General features: G+C 40.8%; 1 protein-coding gene across 2 annotated transcripts in view; it reads left to right on the plus strand.

The window, feature by feature from the left end:
• The window catches only part of ADAMTSL3 (ADAMTS like 3), a 260077-nt gene that overhangs the window by 168512 nt on the left and 72438 nt on the right, over nucleotides 1-19127 (plus strand). For both annotated transcript variants that reach the window (XM_031440672.2, XM_064480638.1), the window contains exons 15-16: nucleotides 5620-5909; nucleotides 17054-17183. In XM_031440672.2, the coding sequence (XP_031296532.2) occupies nucleotides 5620-5909; nucleotides 17054-17183 (420 nt within the window). The remainder of the gene's footprint in view (nucleotides 1-5619; nucleotides 5910-17053; nucleotides 17184-19127) is intronic.

The following is a 19127-nucleotide window of genomic DNA, read 5'->3' on the forward strand; positions in this document are numbered from 1 at the left end:
TGTGTGGAATTTCTGAGCCAGAAGATAGGCACGTTGGAGGCATTCGATTTCTATTGTCAAATTTCCCTTTTAAAATTTAAACAAAAGATATATTAGTGTTCATGCAGTTATGAATCTTGTTTTGCTTTTGTTTTTCCCTCACAGTAATTTTTTAAATTAAATTTTCATTGAATTGGAGTAGATCTTTATGCATGTTTTTCTAGGAGATTATATGGATAGGATAACCTCTAAGATCCTCTGTATTTAAGAATGCATTTCTTAGACCTTCTCAGTTGAGTAGAAGCACAAAATCTTGTTTAATAAGGTTGCTTTTTTTTCCTTAAAACTCTGAACATGTGGCTCTGGATATTAAAGAAGAAATATTTGAGCCTAAACTGCCTTTTCTCCTTTTGTTCTCCATTTTTTTCAGCTTAGATTTAAGAGTTTCTCCCCATGTACTTAAAATTAGAGGATTTCACCAGAATAAGTCCAGAAATTGTTTTCTTTTCAATAATTTTGCTAAATAGTGAGGGCTTTTAGGACATAGATTCAAATCTTTCTTGGGTACATGAAAGTTTTCTTCTGTTATATTTATGCCTCTTTTCTATTGTTTTTCTTATTTATTCTAAAGGTTCACCAGCATCTCTTTTCTATTTTTAACATTTGGTGTTTCCCCCCACATCTTTGTCTTTTTTCCTCTATGTTTTGGAAGCATAACTTCCCTTCCAACAAAAGCACTTCCCTCCTCCTCATCATTGAATGGATTTCCATACTGTTCATTTGGATTTTCTTCTGTTGTAGAGCAAACTTTGTGTTATTTTTTGTATTTTTTAGTCTTTTATCAACCAAGCCAGAAGTTTTTCCAGTCATGTTTTGACTTTTTAACCACATTTTTATCTTTTGTTTTATAGAATGTTTCCCTGAATTTTATTGTTATTAAATTTTAAGTAGATGCTGTGCTATGTCCTTCTATTTCTGATATTTATCCCCAAATAATTTTTTCTTTCACTAATACGTGTTACATTCTTTTTCTTTTATACTGAAGAATTATTTTTATCAGTTGGATATTAGTGTTTATTTATTCGTTTTGAAATAAAATAAATAAATGCCGCCAAACAGTATTGTCGATTTTTCCTGGGATCCTTTTACTGTCATCTTGGATAATCTTAAAATACATCTCTCATCTATGATACTGCCGAGGCAGAGTAAAATAATGCCAGCAGCTACTGTGTAATTTTTGACAAATGACTTCTCTGTATCTCAGTTTCCTCATCTGTAAAATGGAAATAATAGCAATATTTCCTGACGGGGTGGTTGTTATGAGTAAATGGTAAGCTGTATGTGAATTACATAGAACAGTATCTCACCCAGCTAACAATGTGATGAATGCTGGTTGTTGCCATTTTAATTTTATTGTAATTATTGAGCTTTTCACTCTGACTCTCTTTTAATCCTTACCTAACCCTATAAGGTTGAGCCTATTGTTCCTATTTTAGAGAAAATTATTGCCTTTGTATTTGAATAACATTTTGACTGGACACAGTATTCTTGGGACCCAGATTCTCTCTCCCAAATCTTTTGCTCCACTGCTTTCTGGTTTTGAATGTTGTGTGAGTCTGGGGTCCGCCTGACTTTTTATTCTGATAGGAGACTTGTATTTTTGTGCCTAGATGCCTGTGCAATTCTTTCTACATCCTCAAAGGTTTCATTTTTTTAGCCAGGTATCTTCATTTACTCTGGCTGCTGTGAAAAATCACCACAAACTTAATGGTTTAAGACAAGATGAATTTGTTATCTCACAGTTCTGTAGATCAGATGCTAGTAGAGTCAGCTGGTTTCTCTGGATCCCACTAGGCTAAAATCAAGGGGTCTCTCAGCCTGAACTCTTCTCTGGAGGCTCTAGGATGGAATCCACTTCCAGGCTCTTTCAGAGAGTTGGCAGAATTCCGTTCCACGCAGTCGTAGAGCTGAAATCCCCATTTCCTTACTGGCTGTTGGCCGTGAGTTGTTCTCAACTTCTGGGGCCCTCCTGCATTCCTTGGCTCCTGGCCCCTTCCATCTTGGAGCCAGCGACAAGGGGTTGAGTACCTCTTGTGCTTTGAATCTCTCTTAACTCATGTTCTGCTGCATCTCTCTAACTCCAGCCAGAAAATTTTTTTCGTTCTTAAGGACTCATGTGATTAGATTAGGCTCACTAGGATGGTCTCCTGATCTTGAGGTCCATAACCTTAATCACATCTGCAAAGCCCCTTTTGTCGTGCAATGTAACATACTCAAAAATTCTAGGAATTGGGATGTGGGCATCTTTAGGGGAGGCATTAGTCTGCTGAAAATGCTAGGTTTTATGTTAACCATTTCTATCACTTTTCCTGGAGGACAGTGTACTTTTCCAAGCTGTGTTTTAGGCACATTTTTTTACATATTTATGAACACTTTTTCTGTTTCATGTGTTGCAACTTCTGCTTGAAGAGTCCAATTATTTTCAATATTGGATTATTTAGATTCTGTCTCGTTTTATCTCTAAAAATGGCATTAAAACATCCATTTTAGGTATAATTTATGTACAATAAACTGTGTCTGTTTAAAGTGATGCATTTGAACAGATGTGTCTAGCCACAGAACCCCAATCCCACTCGTGATACAGAACGTTTCCATCACCCACAAAAGCTTTCTTTGCCGCCCAGCCCTCCCTTCACTCCTCTAGCTGCTTTAAAAGCTTTTCTTTCTCTCTCTCAATACTGCGTTCACTTCCAAGTCTTGCCTCTATGTCATTAATTTGATCTTCAGCCATGTTTCTTCTGTTTTTTTTTCCTTCTGGTTCTGAATTATTTGTTGGATTTCTAATAATGTTATATTTCATAGTTTTTCCCCTCACCTCTGTAGTTTTCCATTTTATTCTGTTATTTTATCATCTCATGTCCAACCTCAGATATTCGTGAACTGATATTATTTTAAAGTTTTCCTATTGTGCAAAAACATAGGAAACTTGCTCTGTTTCTCTGGTTGTGTTTTGCCCAGATATGGCTCTTCAAATGCTTTCATACAGCTGTGTTCCTTTCTTTCCTTAAAAAAAAAATTACCGTGGGGGAGAAACAAAAACAAAACAAGATTCAGAACTGCACAAACTTTATAATGCCTTTTGTTTAAATAATAATACATTGAAGAAAATCATGCTAGGTTATGCATACATTTTTTTGAGTTGCCATGGCTCCCCTCCCCTCCTCCTCCAAATCACATGGTTAATTTGGACAGCTCTGACATTTATTTTTTAAGAAGACCTCTAAAGCGTCCTTGACAACCATCTTGAAACATCCCGGGCACCTAGAAAAACATTGGTATAACAATCATTTGCCTGGTTGGAAACTGAGGTGAGCCTTCCCACTTACCCACTCTCCTCTCAGGATTCCGAATCACTGAGACACAGGAGTCCAATGGGAATGAAAAAAAAATACTTCCCATTAAAACATAATCCCCAATTTCAAGTTTTTATTACTAAGGAGAAAAGAGAAAAATATTAATGACCGTAAAATTACAGTATACACATGGTTAGAAAATTCAAACCTTTTAAAAACTGCAAAACAAAAAGCAAAAGCCTCTCTCTTTACAAACTCCAGTTCCTGACATTTGTAATTGCTTCCTGAAAACAGAAATTATACTAACATATATAGACATCTATGCTATAAATATGTATCATATATGTACGCTGTATGTGCATATATATGCCCTCTTTGAATGTTTAGACAGGAGGTCATCATATATGAACTGCCCCATACTTGTTTCGTTTAACGATCTCCAAGAGGAGACTATTCCTCATCAATTCATATAGACCCGCCTCCTTCTTTTACAGTCCTCCGGTCTACCAGCTGAGCTGTTGAAGGGCACATCCCACCTCCTTCTTTTAAATTGTGTGGATGCTTCATCTTAAATTTAATCAGTCTCCTTCTTTCCAGTTTTACCCCAGGAAAGCAGCAAGCAAAGCAAAGGGTAAAAACACAGATATTTCTCCAATACTCCTGGGAAGTTGAGCAAACCCTCTCATAGAGAATAAGAATTAAAGAATAGAGTTCCCCACTAATCATTTTCAACACAAGAAACAAATTGGGGGGCAGGGAGGGGTTACTAATATTTCTTTCTTGGGCTCATTTAGAGCAGTGGTGTTTCAGTTGTGCTGACTGGGATGTGCTGTTGTGCACAACAGGAATGAAGTCTTACTGAGGGAAGGGAGGAAGGCGGGATGACCCTGAGAGACCCTCCAACTCTGTCTTTCTGAGATTTTAAACTTGAAGCCTTGGGACTGCATCTTAAGCAAACACCTCAGTGGCATTTTCTGCAGTTATTTAGGGCAACATTATCCTACGAATAGAGCCCTGTACCCACTTAAATGATGAAGTGATGCACCTGAATTTCCCCTCTTAAGGATGGATAGTGTGCATTCACGTATCGTAGTTTGGGGAGAAGTTTTGCAGTAAATGAACCTATTGAACATGCATGAACCCAAAGGTTCCCAAACTTCCTCTAGCACTGAGCTCTTTCCAGCCTGTTACTTGTTAAGATCTCATGATGCAAGTGTTGCCTTCAGAGTATCTTAAAAATATATGTCTCTACTGAATCTCTTTTTTAAATTCAGTGCAGGAATCAGTAAACATTTTCTGTAAGGGGCCAGGTAATAGATATTTTAGGATCTGCGGGCCAAACAGTCTCTTGCAAATACTCAGCTCTGCCATGTAGCACAAAAACCACCGTAAACAGTGAGTGAACAAGTGACCACGGCTGCATTCCAATAGGTCTTTAATTACGGACACTTAAGTTGAGTTTTATGTCATTTTTGCAAGACACCAAAGATCATCCTTGTTTTTCCCCCAGCCATTTAAAACTATAAAAATCATTCTTTTTTGTTTGTTTGTTTGTTTGTTTTTGGAGGTGGTGGGGGTAATTAGTAAAAATCATTCTTAGTTAGTAGGCTGTGCAGAAAGAGATGGGCTGAATTTGACCTGATAGGCCATAGGGTGATCTGCTCCGATTTAGTAGATAATAATTTAGGATAAGAAATAAATGCTTTATTCAACCAGACTGTGTGACGTCTATGACATTTTCAAGCAGATTCGGAAGTTTTGTGTATTTATATATTAAAGAGAAAAGATATTAAAGCTGCATCTACTCTACAGAAAGCATTTGTTATTCTACAGTTTAGCTCCTAAATATTGAGACATTTTAATAAAACTCTACCTGTTAAGACAGGGTAAGTTTGATAAAGATTTCTTGAATAAATGCTGGTGAACATCTCCATGTTATAAAAGAAATGAATTAGAAATTGTCTCTCCACAAAGGTTTATTTAGTGCCAAATGTTAAAGAAAAGCTTTTCATGATGCTTTGCAAAGGACACAGCACAGAATTTGCATCATAAAATGGGTGCAAAAGTTTAGTGTACCTCTGGTGAAAAATTTCTTTCTGCTGCTGATAAAGTCTGAACATTTGTCAGCGACAGATTTTTGAGCATCCACAAAAGTATAGCTTTCCAAATGTATTGCAGTCCTTCTGAACGCATTTCCTTTTTTCCTACAAAGAATGCTTGCCACGCCTCCTTTTGGGGCCTCTCTTTAGTGACTGCCCTCTTCCCGTGGCTCCCTGGTTTCTCGCAGGTTCATCCCGGAGCCCTGGTCCGCCTGCAGCACCACGTGTGGGCCCGGCGTTCAGGTGCGTGAGGTGAAGTGCCGCGTGCTCCTGACCTTCACACAGACGGAGACCGAGCTGCCTGAGGAGGAGTGTGAAGGCCCCAGGCTGCCCACCGAGCGGCCTTGCCTCCTGGACCCCTGTGACGAGAGCCCAGCCTCCCGCGAGCTGGACGTGCCCCTCCAGGAGGAGGACAGTGAGATGACTTACGACTGGGAGTACGCTGGGTTCACCCCCTGCACCGCGACATGTTTGGGAGGTACTTGATCTTTTGCTTAAAGGACCGTTAGGTCTTGTGTTGCTAATGGCTTGAGAAATCACTAAGTCAGTTAAGCCAAACGTGCAAACTAGCAGAAGTGGAAAGGAGGTTAAGTCATCTGAACAACTGAAAACTATGCTTTTTCTTTCTTTTATTTTTCATTGTGATTATTCCAGAAAGATAAAGGATAGTGGCACTGTATCCGATGTTCCTTTGGCCTAATTGAGATGGAGAGAGAGGTCCCTAGTTCATAGAGAATAAGTAAGAAAATGCAGAAATGCCAAGTCAAGGCACTTGTGCATAAATCAGAACTGCAGCTTGAGGCCGCCTGGGGTTGCCCTGTCTGATGCAGCTCAAGGTCAGAAGCCATCCTCAGAAAATTCTTAGGTTCATCCCCGCAGATTAGGCCAGAAACCAGGGCCGAGCAAACGGATGAGCACAATTTATGTGTGTGTGTCCGTGTGGAGTACAGGCATAGCCGGGGGACCCTGTTAAGATTAGGAGGTGGCAATCAGTCAGGTGACCCTCTGAGGGTGGAAGTTGGCCCCAGGGTGCTGTCAGCATTCCAGGATCCAAAAGGCAGTGGATGAGCAGGGAGCAGGAGTCCCGATCAGCGTTCTCTCTCGGTTGGAAGTAAAAAGACAGAAATAATCAATGGGAAACCTAATCCTCTACCCACATGAAGGAGACTTATCTCATCAGGAATCCAGGGCCCCTGACATCCTGTCGCTGACTCCTGACCACGCCTTCCAGCCAGCTGTCTCGGCTGAAGCTGGAGGCTAGGCGTGCTCTGACTTTGGCCCCAGCCAATGGTGGGAAAAATAAGGAGGCCGCGGCCTTCCAGGTGATTGGCTCAAGAGCATGCTCCACCCGTCCTGGTGGCCCTGAGCCCATTACTGGGAGTCCCCGGCCAGGTCTTAGAGCTCATGGCCCGGTCATTGTGCCCGAGCCTCTCACCCTTTGTTCCCCGGGCTCTTGAGTACATTCTCAGTCCTTACCATCCAGTGGCCGTGACTCGATGGTATCTGTCCTTCTCCTTTTCTGTGTAACTCAGCCTGCAACCCACCTGTCCTAGACACCAGTCCTTCCGTAAACCCAGATGGAGCGGCATGTGCTCTACCCCCAGGCTTCAGCGAAGCTACTGCCTGTCGTATGGAGGTACACACGTGGAAGTCACGGAAAGAACCCTTATTTGCCTCCAGACTCTCTCTCCCTCTCTTACTTGCTTCTCCCTGGTTCCTAGCAGCCCACTGAACTAGCCAGAAATGTAGTTCTCCGTCTCACTCAGATCCTAAATGTCTGCTCCATCTCTTCCCTCCAGGGCGTGTGGTCTCAGTTGCCCCTACGCTGCCTTATGTCTGTTGCTGCCCAAAGCTTAGCTCTTGCTCCCTCTGAGTTCAGGATCCTGGACGTTTCTTTTGTTGTATCTTGGAAACCTTAAGGCTGATATTCCCTTGGACATCTGGGGACTGATACCTTCTTGATGAGTCTAGGAAACCCTCTAGACATAGTCACCGAGATGCAAAAATGTTTCCCAACTCAAATGCAATTATAGATGTCTGGAGCTTTCTGCTACACGACTGCAAAATGCAGCTCTCTCTGCCACATTTGAGCCACTGTGTCGCCGCTGTGTCACCAGAGACTTGGAGCTCTGTCCCTCGTTGTTGGAGCAGAAGTGGGTGCTGCTATTGTGTGCATACCCCACATCTACTGTATTAATCTCAGGCTTCTAACTATGGTCATTGATAGAATTGCTGTTTCATCTAGTACTCTGTCATCCTCGACCTCATTTCTTTTCCTGACTGGGAGGGCCCTCTCCAGGTGGAAAAGAATGGCATGTCGGGTCCTTGGAACTCAACGGACCAGTTGGAGTTGCCCAAGGAAAGAGGATCAGGTGAATTCTGATTCATTTGGGAGAGTCTGTTAGACTTCTGCTTTGGAGCCTGGTGCCAACATGTGAAGATCTGCTGTTGAGTTCCCGGTGCCCACTAAGGTGGCCCTAGGTTCCACCTCCAGGATGGCTGCACCCACTGGAATGATCTTCTATTTTTTTCTGCAACAGCTTTATTAAGATATAATTCACATGCCATGCGATTCATGTATTTAAAGTATACAATTTGTTGTTTTTTAGTATGTTCACAAAGCTGTGCACCCATCAGCACAATTTTAGGACACCTAAAACAACCCTGTGCCCTTAAGCAATCATTCCCCATTTTCCCTCAAACTGCCGCTCACCCTGCTAGTGGTAGCCTCTGGCAACTGCTAATCTACTTTCTGTTTGTTCTGGACATTTCATATAGATGGAATCACACAGCAAGTGGTCCTTTGTGGCCACCTTCTTTAATTTAGTCTGTTTTCAATGTTCATCCATGTTATAGCATAAATTGGTAATTAATTTCTTTTTGTGACTGAATACTGTTCCATTTGTATGGCTGTATCACATTTTATTTATCCATTCATCACTTAGATTTTGGATTATTCACATGTCTTGGGTATTATGAATAATACTGCTTTGAACATTCGTGTACACATTTTTGTACAATGTATGTTTTCATTTCTCTTGGGTATATACTTCGGAGTAGTAGAATGACCTTTGGATCCACTTAAAACACGCAAGTTTTGTGAAACTTGACTAATTGAGTTTATCCTTATTGGCACCGTGGACCTTTTGGTCTGCTGTGAGGAGAGAAATGCCTTGCACATGTCAAAAATGCATTTCAATATTCGTATGGTTGATGTGAAGGTGCCCATTTGCTTTCTGACATCCTCTTGTGTATCTGGAACACATTTTACAAATTTTAACAGTGATCAATTTGGTTCAGCACTCAATCTTTCAACACTCAGTTAAACAACAATTTAGCCTTGTGAGGGTGTATCATGTTGTATAATTCAGAATAATATCATTAAGATGAACCTTGGTTACCCACTAACCCAAATTTTACAGCTGGGGAAGCTGCGGGTCGGAGGCCATCACACAGTTCAAAATAGAAAATGAACAACTTAACTGTCATTCTTTAGAGGGGGTTGGTTGAACTGTAAGTGCATGTAATAAGCTTCTCAGCTTTGCAAAACATAATGTTTTTAGGGTCTTGGGTTCAAGCTTAACATTTCCTTTTAAGTATGTAACTAAATTTTATAAAACTGAAGAGCTAGGGCATGAAACCAAAGTCCTCTATAAATGCGGGGAACTGGACACCTGCCCTGTGCTAGACTCCATGGCTCTGCACCGAGCACAGAACAAAGACACGGCCCCTGTCCTGACAGAGCGCAGCTTTGGTTACTTTTTGTTTTACTGTCTCTACTGCATTACTTACAGGCAGCGATGCTGCCTCTCTGGGATCCATTTTAATGTGGTTTTAGAGGCTCGGCCTTTACAAGTCCACTTACGTGTGGTTTTGAGTGTGGGTTTTTAGCCCTCACCCTGGATAACAGAGAGGGTAAGTCTGTAATGACTGAAAACCACAGGAAATAGAATTTCCACAGACCTATAGTTATTTCTTCAACATTCTTGTTTCTGGTAAAAAATATCTGTATATATATATATATATATAGATATGCAAATGATAGATTTCCAGAAAGATAAACTTTTGGTCACATCATGATACTGTGTGTTCGTACTTTCTAGCTGGCCTTCACATTGTGCAGGAAACAAAAGTAAGTCCATTTGTTGTAATTACTGATGCCTGAGTACCTTTTATAAGTCTGCTTTCGTACTGCAGGGGCAACAGAGAATTCTTTTTTAATTCTCCAGAGTATGAAGAATCCAGACATACTCAATTTCCAGCTTCCAGAGTGTATTTGTGTGTGTGCGTATGCACCCCTATGTGTGTGTGTGTCTGTGTGTGTGTACACAGATGTATACATCCTGGAAGTTATGCTTACCTCTTTTAATACTTTATGGTAAGGCTTTATAATTTACTACATCATGAACATTCCTCACCAGAGTCTTTCTTTTGTATCTTATGTTACTTGTTTCATTTATGACTTTTCGTTTTCACCTTCGTATTTCCCAACAGCACAGGCTAATAGTACACACGTGGACTGTGAGGGCTGGCCCCATTTGGAACACTACGTCTTTCACTCCCTTTGGGCTAATTATTTAAGTTTTTAGTGGTTTATTTTTGTAAATAAGAAGAGCCATACTTACCTCATTAGGATTAATGAAAGGATTAAATGTGATCTTTCAACAAGATCATGTTGCAGAAGTGTTTAATCATAGTGCCTGACACATGGATGTAATAAATATTAATGGGATGATTGTTTTATAATATAATAGTAATAGGTTATTCCTCTTATATTAGGGTACTGGTTTTTTTTTTTTTTAACATCTGATCTAACTAACTTGCTGAGCCTCTCAATGCATCTAACAGTTTTCAAGTTCATTCTTTTGAATTCTTCAGGTAAATAATTATCTACAATTGATGATGATTTTTCTCTTTCCCTTTCCAATATTTGTTTATCTTGTGTAAGTTTTCTATCTTACTGTGTTGTCCAGAATCTCAAGAACATTAGTAAACGATGTGGACGATGCCAAGCTTGCCTTGGCTTTGGCAATAGCAGGAATCTCTGTTTTTTCATTAAAAAAACAATGCCCTACAAATATTTATTGCATGTTTCTTTGTGCCAGGCCCTGGGCTAGGTGAGAGTGTCTCACCAGTTCCTATCTTTGGAACTCAAAGCTAGCAGGGCGAATGGGTTACTCACATAATCACACACGTATATGTGAAGTTACAACTGGTTATAGCAGCTTCAGGAGATGTACATGGATGGTGCTATGAAAGCATATAATAGGGGGAACTTGAGCTATTTAGGGAAGTCAAGGAAAGCTTCCCTGGAAACAATTACACTTGAACTTAAATCTTAAAGATGAGGAATTAATAACAGAGGGATTAGAGAGGATGGCATGAAGAGAAATCCCAGCAGAAAAAAGAGATCGTGTGGAAGGGCCCTGGGTGGCAGGAGGGCACATGGCACATTCTAGGAGCTGAGGCAGGCGGGTGCAGCTGGGGTACCGGGGAGGACAGGGTTTAGTGTGAAACGCTGCTAGAGAGGCGTGCAGGGGCCAGGAGGTCAGGCCTCGCAGGCCATGTTGACTGGGGTCTTTATCCCAAGATCAATGAGAAGCCATTCAAGTCATTAAAATGGGAGCAACATGATAAAATATTTATTTGTTTCAAAAAGGTTAGCCCAGTCGTCTTGTGAAAAAGAGACTAGGAGGGATGATCACAGATGTAAGCAAGACCATCTGGGAAGCCTCTGCCTGTTCCCGGCAGGGGCTTGGGCTGGAGTGGTGATGCTGATGGAGATGGAGGAAGCAGAGGACTTCGACAGATGTTGAGAAGGTTTGAGGAGGTAAAAATCTGTCGATGGAGTAAGTGAGAGTGCGGTGGCAGGTCTGAGTCCCAGGATTCTTCTCCGAGATGACGAGTGCTGACAGGAGGTCCGAGTTGGCAGGAGGAAGTCGTGGGTTCAGTTGTGGACATCGTGGTTTTACAGCGTCTTTAGGCTTCCAGATGCAGATGCTAAATAGACAGCTGAATGTGCGACTCAGAAGCAAAGTGGAGAGATCTAGACTGGAAATACGCATTGATGAGTTGTCTGTGTATGGAGGGAATTGAAGCCAGGGGTGTGGATGCAAGTCTTCAGGAAAAGCATACCTATGAGGACTGGGGAGGGGCGAAGGGTGAGCTCTGAGGACATTCAGCATTTAATGCTGGGTGGAGGATACTGAGCTGCAAAGTCCAATGAAAAGAAGAGACAGGAGCAAAACCAGGAGGGAGTGGTGGGTGTGGTGGGAACTGAGGTCACTGCGTCACGGCCACTGAGAGGTGAAGTGAGGTGAACTGAGAATCAGCCCCGGGTTCAGCAATGGGACATCATTGTGACAGAGTCAATTCCGTGGAGCGGTGGAGATGGGGTCAGACTTGATGGAGGAGAGTGACAGGTGACAAAATGGGGATGAACAGAACATATTTTTTTGTGTGTGTGGCAAGATCCCTGATAAAGTAAACAGAGAGAGGGAGATGGCTAGAAGGCATTGTGGGTTGAGGGAGAGCTGTGTGTGTGTGGTGTTATTTAGTGACAAAGAGTCATGGGTACATTTAAAAGGCAATGAGACTATACACATAAATAAAATAGACTATTTACATATATAAAATAGATAAACAGCAAGGTGCACAGGGAACTGTATTCAGTATGAGGTAATAGCCTATGATGAAAGAGAATATGGAAAGGAATATATACATATGTATATGTATAACTGAATCACTGTGCTATATACCAGAAATTAACACAACATTGTAAACCAACTATGCTTCAGTAGGAAAAAAAAAAGGCAATGAGAAAGCTCCAGGATGAAAGTGGAAGACAGAGTAATCAATAAATTTCCTGAGAAGATGGAGGGAATGAAGTACAAAGCCCAGTTGTGAGGAGCAGTCTTAAATGGTTGGAGGGGCAGCTCCTAATTGCAACTGGCAAGGCAAAGGCTAGGATGGATGTGGAAGTAGGTGGGTTTGTCTGCTTGCTTGCTTGCTTGCAGGAAGTCCCTGTCTGGTTGTTTCTGGGTAAGTGTGTGTGAGTATTTGTGTGTGAGTGGTTTGGTGGGTGAACACACACATATTTGAGGTCATGATGTAGCATTCTTTTATTACACTATTGACTATCATGAACTAGTGTTTAATTTAGGATTTTGCATATATATATGTATATAAAAGATATTGATGCATGTGTAAGTGTCCTCTTTTTAGCCTGATGGAGTACACGAGTGCCTTCCCACAAATGGGAAAATGGGACTGGAAGCTGAATTGGCCCACGTGGCTCATTTTAGCCTACTCCCTACGGAGATGTGTTCCCGACATGGTACATTAGCAGTCGCCGTTTTGTTCTCTTCAAATCTCATCAAATCATAACAGGCCTCTAGCTGTAGTTTCTTCCAGTCATTCTTGACATAATTGGTCCCTTCCTCTCAGGCTCCAGTGATGTTTGAGATGCCCTTTATAAGGCCAAATGGCTTTCAACAATCCTTAATTTTTACCAGCTGTCTCCTCAGCTGGTTCCTAAAAAGAGCTCACCTATTCAGAGTGCTCTAAAACTTGCGTTTTTGACCCCAAGAATGGCACTCCCCTGGCTCTATACCATATTATGCTTCTCCTCTTTTTCATTACTTGGGGGTTTACAGTAGCATCTACTCTATCATATTGGCTAAACAGCAGAGAGAAAAATAAACATGCTAACTGTTCTTTTCAATATGGCCCTAGGCTTGCTTCTGTCATAGGGCGTTGAGTAAGGTACCACCACATGGAGTAGATCTCTTTTTTCTTTCACAGATTTTGTCATCAGGGTTATACTAGTTTTGTAAGATGAATTGGACTTTTCCATACCTTTCAATAATCTTAAATAGTGCACATGATAGATGTGATCTGTTCAAAACTTTGGAAAAGAATTTATTCTTACAGCTGTCTAAATTCAGTTTTTACTTTTCCCTCTTGGGGACAGGATTTAGCGGGGTGGGGGGGGGAGTAATTCCTCCCCCTCCTTATTGTTAAATTCAAGATCTTCATTTTTAAGTGAATTCCATAATTTAGATTTTCTTGGAAAAAAGTCATCTATTTCACAATGATATTGAAACTATCATCCAGAGTTGTTCATCTAGGCTCAGGTTGCTTTAAGCCTTCCCCTTCTCTTTTTTCTTGCCACAGCTAATGTATAATCTAGTCATTCTTTTTGACCTAAGAGATTTATAGGAAATGACTTAAAAAGTTCTAATGTTTGGATTTGGGGGGTTAGTTGTTTATTATTCATTTATAGTTGGACTCTATTATCATCAGAGAATGTCACCTAGATAATTTCTGACTTTTGGAATTTAGTGCAGTTTTCTTTATAGACTAATAGAGGATCAATTTTTGTTAATGTTTCACTGGTGCTTAAAAAGAGCCTATTACATCTATTTCTGGGGGCCAAGGCTATTTGGTTATTAAATCAACATAATTTTCTTATTCAAATCATTTTCCCACATTTATTTTACAATTTGATATGTTAAATACTGAGTGGCACCTTGAAGGTTCTGACTATAGATTTTTTTTGTTGCTCTGGGTATTTCTTACTGGGTGTGTGTATGAGTGTGTGCGTGTACGTGATGTTACTTGGTGTGTTGAATTAGTCAAGATTTATTTGTAACAAGCCCAACTCAAACTAACCTTAAACCAACAAAACAGAATGTATTAGCTCATTTATTGGCTCTGTTTCCCCTCTGAGAGTCTGTGTTTTTACCCTCTAATTATTAATTCATTTCTTGGTGTAGGCTTTAGTTTTTTTTTTCTTTTTTTGCCAAAAAAAAAAAATTATTATTATGACATTGCAGAAATCAAATGTGAAAGGGAGGGTGTTGCCTCATGCTACCAAAGGAATTTGTTAGAAAAATTACATTGAAATTTCAACACGATTTATTTTACATCTTCTAACTGTATATTTGTGATTACTACCCAGATTTTGTTAAGTATAAGATGAAGTAAACTTGTTTTTACAATTTTGACTCTTACATTTGAAGATAAAGCTTTGCTCAAACCCCTTGAAGTGAAAAGTGGTGAAGTCACGTTGTTGTTTCGGTGTGTGGGATGCGAGATACTCTCGTGATTGTCTTTGGAAAATACACTCTACCTCAATGCGTATCCTAAATCACCCATTAGCCTTTTACATTCTTTTGAGTAAACTTGCTTTAAAATACAAAAATTTGTCATGAGTGTTGGGAAATTCCATCAAAATGGTTAACATGAGGTACCGTCCACTCAATCTCCAGAGAACTTTCCAAAATAGTCCCTGAGTGCATTTTTAAAATAATTTTAATTAAAAATTAAGGTATATGTGAAAGATAACTGAATTTTTCTCAGGTTAAAAAGAAATGAAACCTGCTAGACAATGAACATCTATGTCCCTGTAAAGTCACTAAGGAATTTAGACATTTGCAGGTGAGAACCCGAGTTGTGAAGTTGGAGCCTCTTTATATTTCAGGTTAGCCAGTGTTTATTTTTTTTTTTTGTTTTTAAAGGTTCACCCTACAAAAGATTGCTTTGGCAGTTCAGGCTCTTTTATTGTTCCGTATAAATTTTGGAGTTGTTTGTTCCAGTTCTGTGGACAATGTTGTGAGTGCTCTGACGGGGGTTGCACTGGGTCTGTGGATTGCTTTGGGTAGTGCTGCCATTTTGATAGTGTTGATTCTTCCAGTCCAGGAGCACGGGATATCTTTCCATTTCTTTGTGTCATCTTCAGTTTCCTTCATCAGTGTTTTACGGTTTTCAGAGTATATAGGTAACCTCCTTGGTTAGGTTTATTTCTGGGTATTTGGGTTTTTTTTTTTTGATGCAATGGAAATGTTTATGCCAGTTATAAAATTCTGGGTTTTGAAGTGGAAAAAAAAAAGGGAATGAAGGGCTGCAAATGGCAAAATATCCTTTTTCCTTATGGATGAGTTGTATTCCATTACATGTATATGCTGCATCTTCTTTATTATCCATTCATCTATTGATATGATGCTTCCATATCTTGGCAATTATAAGTAATGTTGCTGCTAATAGTGGGGTGTATGTATCTTTTTGAATTAATTCTTATTTTGTGGTTGGCTTTATTCCTTTGATAACTATGTAAGTTTAAAAAGCTAAAGCTCTAAATGTTCTTAGAAACAATGAACAATATATATATGTAAATTTTAAAAATATGTGCAGTATATTGTGTATATGTATTTACATGCAGTACATTGTATATGTGCAGTCAAATTGTAACAATTCTACCTGATAAAACTGAAAAATGAAAAAAAAATTTTTAAGGTTAATGGAAGATGCAGAGATTTAAGACTGCATCCTGCCATGGCCAGAAACATAAGACTGCAGTGAAGAAAGCAGAAGAAAATTTAGTGAAAGGAACTGAACATTGCAAATACATATTTTATACATACTTTTGGCCCCTACTGTGTTCTGCAAAACATTGTAAAATGGTTGAATTGAAACATGGCATTTGGAAAAAGAACCAGAATCTTATAACAGAATCATATAACACACATTCTTGCATGAAACTGAATACATTTGCATATTTCCAATAGCATAGTCAGTTGCCATTACAATTTTTATTTGATTTTTTTCAGCAAAAGTTTGGTTTATATTTTGTTCAGTTCTGATTTCCCAGTGATTCTTTTGGTCTCAAAAGATAAAAAATAGTAGTTGAGACATGGGCTTTGGGGTCAGACAGACCTGTCTGGCCTCAAAGCAAAAATGTGCTTGTGAAAGTTCGTATTTGGACAAGGAGCAGTCACTGCTTTGGGAAGCTGGTCGGAAGTACTGCGTTTTGGAATCCCTGGAGTACAAAGGAACGACCACTGAATTAGGAGGCAGGATATCTAATTTTCAGTTTTGAATCTACGACTTTTTTGTTGTCGTGATTTCTCTCTCAATTGTTTCCTTATTATTAAATTAATAAAATGGACATAACAATACCATTCTTTGGACCTCACAAGATTATCGTGGGCTCAAATAACATAGTTAAACACACTTCGTGAGCTGCAAACCACTTTCCCAATGAGAGGCATTGCTGCTGTTCTTGCTAGTAATAGACATATTACTAATTATAGTCATGGTGAACAGGAACTCAGGCTGTATTTTAATCAGAGTTATACATCACATTTAGCACATATGCAATGAGATGGAGAAAGTGTTATTCTTTAGGAGATGATACGAGAATTCCTCTTAGGGACATTGCTGTGTATGTCTGGAAGGAACACTTTGATGTTTCATTTGAGGGAGTGTCTAGCTTTGAGTGCATTTAGAATGCACATTAGTCCGAAGGTGGATGGGGAGTCAGGGGTGCTCCTCAGTGTCTCAGAGTGAGTGTCTCTGGGGGAGGGACAGCAGAGGGGCTGAGTTTACAAGGGGGCTGAGTTTACAAGGTGACTGAGAGAGTGTCAAAGACTGGGAGGCTTTGGAAAATGCAGAGTTGTTTGCTGAACAACACTTCGTGTTCCCTGAAGTGCAGCCTGCAGCCACGCCGTACAGTCAAAAGAGCAGCAGCTTAAGACCGAGAAGTCTCAAGACCCGATTTTGTTTTCTCGCACAACAAGTTATTCTAAGTCATTTGCATTTTCTTCTCTTTCCAACCTCCAGGCCGTCAAGAAGCCATTGCGGTGTGCTTACACATCCAGACCCAGCAGACCGTCAATGACACCTTGTGCGATACGGTCCACCGCCCCCCAGCCATGAGCCAGGCTTGTAACACGGAGCCCTGCCCGCCCAGGTGTGTGCTGTCCCGTGCTCCCGGGACACGCTGTTTTGACAGGGTTGGTTCCTTCCGAGGGCTGCGTGGGAAAACCTGGTCTGTGCCTCTCTCCTAGCTTCTGGGAGCCCCAAGCGTTCCTTAGCTTACACACAGCCTTCTTCCTCTCTTTTCACATCATCTCCTTTCTGTGTGTCCCTGCGTCAAAATTCCCTGTTTTTATAAGATTACCACTCATGTTGGGATTAGGGCCCACTCTAATGACCTCATCCGAACTTGATCGTCGGCAAAGACCCTGTTTCCAGATAAGGTCACATTTACAGGTACTAGCAGTGAGGACTTCCACATCTTTTTGAGAGAACCAATTCAACCTATAACAGCATATAAACTCCTTTGTAACCCTGGTTTTAGATTCTTGAACCATACTTGTCATGACCACCCTCACCTCACCCCCTGTCCACACACACACCACACTCAAGTGCCAGCCCAGCAGACTTGCTCAGCAGCCACACTGAATTATCCGTTATGACCCATGCTCATGCTCACTCATGGCTTCTGGGCCTTTGCACGTACCGTGCCCTCTGCGTGGAGCCCTTCTCTGCCGTGAAATGAGCTAACTCCCGTAAATGTCATCAGTGGCTCCCTTCTCGCTGGCATAATGAAGTCCGACAATGTGAAACAGGATCCTAACCTGAGACCTTTACTGGGGGTGTGGGGGACTCTGAATAGTCCAAAGAGAAGTGGGGATGGTCAGGGACATGAGCTAGAGCCCTAGTTCTGCCTCCGTCAAGGAGCGTCAGACATGTCCCTTGGCTCTCTGGCCTAGCTTCTTAGTGTGAATAATGGTGAAAGGTGTTCAAGTCAAGGTCCCCAAGGTCCTTTCAGCTCTGGTCTTTCATCTTGAGCAGTGCTTTCTGGTTGCGTTTTCCACTCACGTCTCCAGAGCTCTGCCCGGTCTTTTTGCAGTTAGAATAATTTGAAATGCTCCGGGGCTTGTTTTAGTTCTAAGAACAGCAGCCTCTGCGTGCCCTGCCCGGGAGGCCAGGGCGGGGTTGAGTTTGCTCACCAAGTCAGGGCAAGATGGAACAATGAGTCTAGAAACTGTTTCTTCAGGTTGCTGAAGGCAGCATGCTGGTTTATTCACGCGCAGGACCCCTTCCCCTCATCCCTCAGCCTCAGCGGGAGTTCTTGCAAGTTATCTTCTTCAGCAGTGTCTTGCCCATGGAGCTTTCAAGCTAGGAATAACACAGCACACAATGTGTCTTGGCCACTTTGCAAAATTAAGGGTCTGTTTTTATGTGAAGAGAAATACTATTCCTCATTTCAAAGTTGCAAATTTAATAAACTTTTTGAAGGTTGAGAGTTATATTGGAAAAAAACCAGCAGAGACAAAGGGTTGATGCCAAAATAAAGGTAAGTTTACAAAAATGTTTTAGGTTCTAGAAACCAGTGGTGTAGGAATAACAGGAACAGGGTGTTGCACAATATTTTCCATACAAATATTTACGGACTCCAAGGGCAATAGCAGTAAAATATCACCCCAGGGCGAAACTTACCAGTGAGGCTGGGTTGGACAGTCAGTAGATCTCGATTTACCCAAAGGCAAATGTGTTTGATGTATTAGCCTGAACTCTCCGAGGTGGGGCGTTGTATGTTTATTTGCTCTTACGGGGTCACTCTTCTTGGTCTCTCCTGTAACTGCTGAGTGTCTGCTGGTTATGGAGTTTGCTTTTTCCAGGAGAGAGCCAGCAGTTCGTAGAAACATGCAGGGTTACATCATGGTCCCACTAGTCCCGAGAAGAGCCTTCTATGACAGGTTTCAACACAGCTAGATAGGGAAGTAGGAAAAGTAAGAGGCAAGAGTAATGTGTTTCTGTACCAACTTGTTACCCAGTTCTTGAATTTAAAATATACTCTGTGTAGTTTATTGTCTCTTAGTAAGAAATTGTTACCCATTTCTTGAAT

Source organism: Camelus dromedarius, chromosome 29 (assembly GCF_036321535.1).
Source record: "Camelus dromedarius isolate mCamDro1 chromosome 29, mCamDro1.pat, whole genome shotgun sequence".
Lineage (NCBI taxonomy): Eukaryota > Metazoa > Chordata > Mammalia > Artiodactyla > Camelidae > Camelus > Camelus dromedarius.